General features: G+C 45.2%; 2 protein-coding genes across 2 annotated transcripts in view; one reads left to right on the top strand and one right to left on the bottom strand.

Annotated features, from left to right (window-relative positions):
• Positions 1-2001: 2001 nt before the first annotated feature.
• Positions 2002-7838, bottom strand: GCM2 (glial cells missing transcription factor 2). Its single transcript, XM_042869825.1, has 5 exons — positions 7797-7838; positions 6066-6318; positions 5578-5690; positions 4030-4155; positions 2002-3842 (listed from the first exon to the last, which is right to left on the bottom strand). Exons 1-5 carry the CDS (start codon positions 7836-7838, stop codon positions 2961-2963), a joined length of 1416 nt encoding a protein of 471 aa, XP_042725759.1. The 3' UTR covers positions 2002-2960.
• Positions 7800-8422, top strand: part of SYCP2L (synaptonemal complex protein 2 like) — a 22971-nt gene continuing 22348 nt past the window's right edge. The window contains exon 1 of the mRNA XM_042868853.1: positions 7800-7827. The gene's annotated coding sequence lies outside the window, so the exon portion shown is untranslated. The remainder of the gene's footprint in view (positions 7828-8422) is intronic.

The raw sequence follows: 8422 nt of genomic DNA, 5'->3' as shown, positions 1-8422 counted from the left end.
CCAGCTTTGTGAATGGGAGTAGCTCATTTGTATTAGATAACTCCCCCCAAAAAGACGCAGAGGAAAACCCTATAAATCCAGAAAGAAACCCCAGAACCCACACAGGAAAAAGCAAGAAGCAAACTGAGGAGTTCTGCCCCGCTGCACCATTAATGTCTCCGGAGGAGCCCTGCTTCCCGCCTTCCCGCTACTGCCTGTGGAGATGATGAAGGCCTCAATGGGTGCCTCAGCAGAGAGCAACCGCTGAGATCAACAGAAGCACTCAAAAAATTGTTGAGCAGCCTCTTGTCTCTGGGAAGGGATCCTTTATACACCCAGGCTTTCAAGCCTTGCCATTAAAAGGCTGCTTTTTGATATAAAGGGCATCCTCAGCCTGGGGACAGCTGGTGCTTTCCTCAGCAGGGCTCTTGTTGTTGGTGTGAAGCTGGAGCCACAGGTGGCTGAGTTCAGAAAGCGCAATTCTTCCCCTCCACAGCTACACTGTGACAGCAGGAATTGGTTTGATGTGAGGACATCTGCGGGCAGCCCAGAAACCGTGTTTGAGGAGCACAGTGAATGGAGAAGCTACTTGAGGACTGAAGGGAGCGCATCTTTCTTCAAGGCTGCTGCTTCACTCGAGAAACACGCTTTTAAAGTCAATTCCACAGCTCTATAAACCAGCAGGGAGGCACTCGATTTCAGCTTTTTGTTACAGGAGCTAGCATTGCATTCCAGTTGCTGTATTTTGGACAGAAAACTATGTACAACACCAAATTGAATCCATCTGCTCTTTTATCTGGAAGGGTTAAGGCACAGGTACATTGTCTCAGACACTTGTAGATGAAAAGCAGCAGCACAAAGAGAGGCTGCAATAATCTTCAGAGTTTTTATTTGAGGGCCACAGGTGATACAGTGAGCTAATTGCTACCATACCTTTGTATTGTGCTTGAACAGCTGCTGTATTTATTACACATAAATCTACCCCCCAAAAGGAGCATTTTAACAGTTGTCTGCATTTACTCAGCTGATGTACAAAGTTCTGCTTAAAAGGCTGTGTTTTGAGAGCATATAGCATTAACAGGTACAGCAACAAGCTTTATACCAGTATATTAACAGCACAAAAGGCCCACAGCTTCTCCTGGCATTTTTAGCACATCTGAAGGTAGAGTCACAGTCATCTAATTTCCCCAAAGCCACAAAATGGGGTAGCTTACATCTTTAAAACTCTTTGGCTTTGAGATCTTCTATGAGTCTCTTTCCAGTCATTTTGCTGGACCTTAATTCCTCTCCCCACCTATATCCCTATTTTTCTTCTAATGTTGGGCAACTTTGTCTTAATTTTTATTCTACTCCCAAACTGACTTGCTATGTTTGAGAGTACAGATAAGAAGTTTCAGTTCTGCGTATAGGCATGGTGTGCATGTTTCTGAACCCAAAACTTGGTTCAAATTTTCTGGGCAGCAACTTGCCATTTGCTTAGCTTAGTGTGTAGGCTAATTATCTAACTAATGTTGCACACCTGACTCATTTCTGTAATCTAAACCACCTTGTAGAACTGCCACAATAATTTAAAAAGAGCCTGGTGAGACAGACGGCAAATACACTAGAAGTCGATGTAAGCTTGATGTAGATGAATTCATTTAGTCACTTGATAAATTCCAGCTTCAAGGGACTTGAGCTTTTAAAATGCTGATCAGTCCACTGCTGAATATTGTTGGTTAATCTGCTGTGCAACTGCATTTCAAGTACCAGACTATGTGCATTGTTCTCATAAGAGACACAAAGTTAAAAAAAGCTGTACACCATATACAGTGACTAAAACCCAAGTGTTTGTACACCATACCAGACAAATAAGTTTTTGTTATTAATTTGAAGAGAGCATTGGAAGATTCTGCACATTGAAGCCAACTGGTGAACCACTTGTGTTGGATTATGTGTTGTTTTGTGTTTAAAAGCATGTTTATTAAAAGCATACAGTAGCATGCTCAAAAAAGCAAAAATGTACAAAAATATTTTCCAAAATATTTGAGTGCCTAAAAAGTTAAAATACTCAGTAAATAATAATTGATGCTGTCACCTCAACCAAATCCCTGCATACACAGGTTTCTTGCAAGGCATACTGTTCTGGTTTCATTAAACAGCACTAGACAGCAGCTTCCAAAATACGTAAATTGAAACCAGCAATGCTGTCTTCTTCTGGGCCTACTGGAGAAGGGTTTCATTAGCTGAGAGCCAAGAGCTGCAAGTTCTCAACTTTTCTTTGTTAATTTTGGTTTTTCACCTCTTGCTTTATTGGTTGCTTTATTCCCAGGAGAACATGACTGTTGGGGGAGAGGGAGGAGTTAGGAATTGCTTGTAGAAGTCCCTTGGAGGAAAGAGAAAGACCTAATGGTGAGGCAGGGAGAAGAGTAGTAAATTGACAAGGTTTGTTCTCATTGACCTGCTGCTTTTAAACAAAAATGCAGTTTCCATGCAGGTTTATCATTTCTCTAGCCCACTAGTTTTTGCATTCCTTACATAGATCACGGCAGGTGGATAGATCATTCTGATAAATTATCCTGCAACTTGTCTCACTCTCATTTCTTTCTGTTGGTTGTAATCTGTAGCCACTTCTATTTTCTTTTTCAATTGCCTGGGTTGTGTTTTCCTTTCCTAGTTGGAGCACTCTCTCTCCAACCTCTGGCAGGAACAGTGGCTCTAAACAGATCACAGTCTCCATTAGAAGAGTCTGCTTTCTTCCTGAGGTGCTTTGTCTCCACATCACCATCTCCCAGTCGTGTCTGGACATTTCATACTACTTTAGAGGTACATATATTGATTTTTTTTGGGGGAGGGGGATGGGGGCATGGGGAATATGCTTCAGTTCCAGAAAGCAACAATGCACTGCTTTCTCACACCTCCTCAAATCTCAAACAACATACCATTAGCGCAACCATTGATTTCTCAGTTGACCATCCCAATAGAATTTAGGTAACATTTAGTCAATATTCACTACTCTCAAACCTTAAGGCTTGTCCTTCATGCTCAGCATAGCTGTTCCCCAGCGGTATCCCGTACCGATAGGCCTCCACGCTCTCCACTGGTTCGGACTTTGTGGTGATTGGGTCATGCTGGTAGAGCAATGCCGACTTGATCATCCCAAAGTCTTCCTGAATCTTCATCCCTGAATAGATAGTGCCTGAGACATTTTCAGCCACGTGTGTATAGCTCTGAAGGTTTTTCATGTCGCAGAGGTTGTCGCTGTATTTCAGCATGGATGGCTTGTAGGCCTGATAGGACACTTTTGTGGTGGTTGTGATGACAGTCTGTAGTGGTGGGGCCATGGGAGAGGGGCTGGGACCGTATTTGCTGGAGTACTCACCACCATAATAAGGGTGGTTAGCGTTTGTTTGCATCTGACCATAGTCGCTCCTGTCTCCACTACCAGTTTTCCCCCAGATTGGTTTCAGTCCATAATGCCTAGCAGTATGGTCAAAGCTCTTGTCAATGCTGGTCAAGGAATTATAGGGAGATCCATTCAAACTGATAGGGTCTGCATCGAGGGGAGGATTTGCTGGATCTTTATAACATGATGGGTAAGGGCTGGAGCTAATGAAGGGAGGAACTCCAAACTCGTAACTACATGGCCTGGGCACAAAGATCCTCGGATTGGGGCACTTCTGGTATGGCAACAGCTGGTCCTCTTGGAAGCTGGCCGAGTCATAAGACATCTTGTAGAGGTCGGTATTTTGTGGCAAAGGGTAAGACTGAGCTGGAATTGAAAAACTGGTGTCTGTGACGATGCTGACTCTTTCTGGGACATCTATGGAGGGCAGATTTTGCATGTTACTGACATAACCACTGCTATCATGGTATCTTCCAGCCTGGAAAGGATAAGAGCTTTAAGATTCAGGAGTGGATTCTGCCTACAGTGCATATCCTGACACTTGGACTACTGATCATTTCAGTCCCAAATAAACAAATGTAGCATGGTATAAAACTTTGTGTTGTCCTGAACTTCCCAGTATGTCCTTCTGACAACTTTTTAACTGACTCAAAACCTTGACTTACCTCTGAGTTTAGAAGTCTCTTTTTCTGGGAATTATGAGAAGACAACATATGCTTTTTAATTGCACTTCGTCTTGCCTCTGCCTCCAATTTACTCTCTGGTCTAGGGTGGTCATGGACTCCTTTAGCCTAAATAAGGATAATCAAAGAATGATATGTGAATTGCAAGTGGGTAAGAGAAAAAAATGCAGTAATAAAATGAGTGGTATCCATGACATAACCGATAGTCTTGCACAAGAGAGTTCAGAGGAGAAACTAAAGAACAAGGAAGGATTAAATTTAGAAATAAATTAATAAAACTCAGTTGTGACTTGCAGGTAGAGAAAAGGAAGAACAGATTTAGGAGAAGCCAGTGATTACTGCAGAGCTGCGAGACAGAATGATGAAGGAGCAAAGGCTCTACCCATGCCTAGGGATTCAGAAGTAGCTGATCAGAACCAAAGGGATGATGGTGGGGAAGTATTATAAATTGAGTTTAATTGGTTTTCTGCACTCAGTTCTGCTTGATAACATCTGCCACTAAAATGACAATAACAGGCTTTAAAGAGATTTCTCTCTACTTTAAAACAATGACCACCTTCTTGAAGGAGACTGAGATACACACCCTGGAAAGCCATCGAAGAATGAAATATCTATTGCAATATTTGTGAATACACAGATGTACCCAAAGCTATATTCACATATGATAAAATGTATAATGCATGCCTCTATTACACTTTTCTAAGTGGACCTTCATGTAGTCCCTAACACAAACTAGGAAACTTAAAACTGCTTTTAAAATGCCATCGTTTCTCAGATAGGTGTTAACTTCTAAGTGAGGAAGTATCAGCAATTTTGATAAAGATCTTTTCAGTCTTTGCATCTGTACAACAGCGTATCTCATTAACAGGAATGATAAATAACAGGTGAGAATTTGGAAACGTCATCAGTTTGCTTCCATTTACTGACTGGAAGAATAGAGTTCACTGGAGTCTGGGTCAGGGAAAAAAAACAACAACAACACATTCAGCAGAGAATGTCATCCCAAAACAGAAGCTTTTCTGAAGTTTTTGTCCTCACATGGCTTAAAAAGAAAAAGCAAGAAATCAATATGAAGTTTCAAAACAGTTTTCTGAATATTGGTTTTTTTTTTCAGCAAGTTTTAAAATCCTTTTAAAAATGTTATTTTCCACGTCAAATGAATTTTTTAGATGAGGTCTTAAGTGAGATTTTCCTCATTTTTTAATCTTAGTAGAAAATAAATCCTGGGCCCTTGTTGAGATTCGGTCATCAGACACGCTGAGGTGTAGGACAAACCCTGTGTTCCCATTTGTGTAATGCCATCAAAAGAACGTTGGACGTCTATGATGGTGTTATAGCAAAGATGGAAAACGTTAAACTCAAGTGTTTAGAAATACACTGCTTTTTTAAAAACACAGCCAAGTGCTGCTGTTTTATTAGTTGTGCCCATATTTATAATACACAGGAATCCATGCACAGACTAGAACTCCACCATGCTCACTCCATCCGTGCACTTATATGTGTATATAATTTGAAATGTGTGCTTCTTACCTGGAAAAATATTGCTTTGCCGTCCAGTCTCCAGAAGTTGGTGACAGGATAGCCACTGTGCCCGCGGCAAGGGATGAGCTGCAGGGCTGCATTGCAGTTCGGACAGGCTTTCTCTGCAAGTACAGATAGAGAAAACACTGGTTTGGAGGGAAGGCAGAGTGCAAGTACAGTGCACTTCACTGAGATTCACATTGAGGTATGATACTGAAGTAAACAAGCTGCAGAGTACCAAACATAACCGAATGGTCAGGACTAGAGCTGAATACTTAACAAAAGCTAGCGATGCACAGCATCGTAGGCCCATTTGTCCTTAGTTATTTACAGGCATACACTGACAAAATTGGGAACTAAATATATCCCTCGCACTCTTCACAACGCATGCAAACACACGCAACCCATGCAAAGCAGACTTTCAAGCAGGCAAGGCCGATCTGTGTTCAGAAATCAGGCCCAGCTGAGGGAATGAGGTCCCCCGCATCCCCCCTCACTTTGCTGCTTCTGCCGCGCCTTGTCGCAGATGGCGGGCCGCAGCTGCAGCCTGGCCCCGCCGGGCAGGGCACAGCTCCCTGCACACACCACCACACCCAGGCAGGACTTTTTCAGGATCTGGCAGTTGTGGTTGTTGGTGTTGCGCATGGCCCAGCCGCTCAGGTGCCGCTGCGCGTTCTTCTCCTCGCTGGAGTAGATGAGGCGCACGTAGCCGTCCGGCCATTCCTGGAAGGCATCGAAGCGCTCGGGCTCCTGTGACGGGGAGAGCAAAGGAGCATGAGCAGAAGGGGAGACTTGATGGCGGCTGAGTTCTGCTCTCTGGTGACAGTGACAGGACCCGAGGGAATGGCATGGAGCTGCACCAGGAGAGTGTCGGGTTGGGTCCTTCACCAGAGGGGTGGTGGGCATGGAACAGGCTCCTCGGAACAGCGGGCACGGCCCCAAGGGCTGAAGGTCAGGGAGTGTATGGGCAGTGCTCTCAGACATTGGGCTGGATTTGGGCAGTCCTGTGCGGAACTGGGAGTTGGACTTCAGGATCCTCCAACTCAGTCCCTTCCAGCTCAGCCTGTTTTATGATGGTGCCACCTTGGGGTTTTGTCCCAAGGCTTCTCTCTATGACCTCTCAAGCAGCAAATTTGGAAACAGCGGAAAAGTATTTTTTTAAAGAATAACTTATTCAGAAAGAGCCTGTAACAAGTGAAATGCAGCCTAAGCTTCCATGCCTCGAGAGTCAGGAGCCATTCTCTTTTTGCATGATTTCTTCTCATAAGGAGCTGCGAGGCAGTGGCACAGGCTGCCCAGGGAGGTGGTGGAGACATTGTCCCTGGAGGTGCTCAAGAACCATGTGGATGTGGCACCGAGGGACATGGGTTAGTGGGCATCGTTGGGATGGGTTGGTGGTTGGACTAGAAGAGCTTAATTGGTTTTCCAACCGTAATGATTCTATGGTGACCAGTAATAAGAGGGTCTCTTGTCACCAGTGCCCCTGCACAGTGAGGTTTGCCCAGCTGTTGGACACTGCCTCATTACCAGCACTCCCTGGCTGCCCACCACCTGTGTGCTCATTGTGGAGCTGTGCACCTGAAGACTGAAAGCTTCAAGTTTTAGTTGGACAGCGGTTGCTTGAAGTGCATCCACAGCAAGTAGAACAAGGAAAGAAAAGAACAAACAAAAACCTCCCAAAACAACCCACAAACACATATGTTCCACTATATCAGTAGTGGTTCAGAGAAAGAATGCTCCCATTTGGGATGTCACCAACTTGCTGGCATTCCTCATCAAAATGTAGTTGCCAAAAAAATTAAGTAACGCCTAATATTTTCAACTCCAAGCACAGCAAAAATAACAATTTCCTGCAGCGTTCCTTTAACACACATATACAGCACATGTGAGCCATCAGGTGTTTGCAGAATTAACCCATTCTGTAGCTGCACGTTATGTGTAAAATTAGACACGTGATGAAAAATATATGGGTTGAAAACATATTAGGAGCTTACAAACAGAGGGAAAAAAAAACAATCATTTCCAAACGCATTCAATCAGACGTGAGCAAACAGGTACAATTTCCAGATGGCTTGGATGGTATCAGCAGAAAACAGTCAACCTTAGATTCTTTGGACGTACTTAACAGGGGAAAGACAGAGAAAGGAGGTCGTTTTAGGAGCTCGCACGCAGCTGGATCAGACCGTGTATTAAAGCACTACGTCCCACCCGCAGCCATGCCCCGGTACCTGCGGCAGCTTGGGGTCGTTGATGTCCCAGGTGAGCTTCATGCTGGGGGCAGCGGCGGGCGGCGGCTCCCGCTTTTATCGCCTCGGGGCGGCCCGCACCTCCCGCCCGGCCCCCGGGGGCGGCCCTGGGGGTGCTGGGGAGAGGGGGGCTCCCCGCCGGCTATGGGGGGAGGGCTGCAGCCCCCCGATATCGCCACAGCGGCGCGGGGCTGCTTGGAGCGGCCCTGGGGGCTGATTTTGCTGCAGGTTGGGAACTCTCCCTCTGGGAGAGCCATCGTGGGTTGCAGTTAATTAGGAAGTTATGCACGCTGGCTTTTTAAGGATGAAAAACAATCGATGCTCCTTCTGTTCACAAAAAACAGGGGGGGGGGGGGGCGGGTTATTTGTTTCAGTTCTCAGAAACAGAAAGGTAAAAAAAAAAACAAAAAACCACAGCGCTTTTGTGATGCTGTGGAGACGCTGGTTGCTTCGTGCTCCCGTAATGCTTTAAACGATCCCACCTGGCCAAGGGCTTTTCTCGTTCGCTCCTCTCCCCTGGGAAAGGCGCTCCGTTTCCCTGACGCGAAATAAAGCCGGCCCTGCAGCCGCACCGAGACGGGATGCAGGTACGGTTTTGGGAAGAGGTG

Source organism: Lagopus leucura, unplaced genomic scaffold, assembly GCF_019238085.1.
Source record: "Lagopus leucura isolate 7727_CA_CO unplaced genomic scaffold, USGS_WTPT01 Super-Scaffold_100002, whole genome shotgun sequence".
In the NCBI taxonomy this organism is placed as follows: Eukaryota; Metazoa; Chordata; class Aves; order Galliformes; family Phasianidae; genus Lagopus; species Lagopus leucura.
Note: the sequence above shows the minus strand (reverse complement) of the source record. Positions and strands in the feature narration are given on the sequence as shown.

Coding starts and splice junctions, on each gene's coding strand:
- GCM2 (XM_042869825.1), bottom strand. CDS start 7,838: ATGAAGCTCACCTGGGACATCAACGACCCCAAGCTGCCGCAG. Junction 4,156..5,577: donor GCAAAGCAATATTTTTCCAG/GTAAGAAGCACA, acceptor ATCCTTATTTAG/GCTAAAGGAGTCCATGACCA. Junction 3,843..4,029: donor AGAGACTTCTAAACTCAGAG/GTAAGTCAAGGT, acceptor TATCCTTTCCAG/GCTGGAAGATACCATGATAG.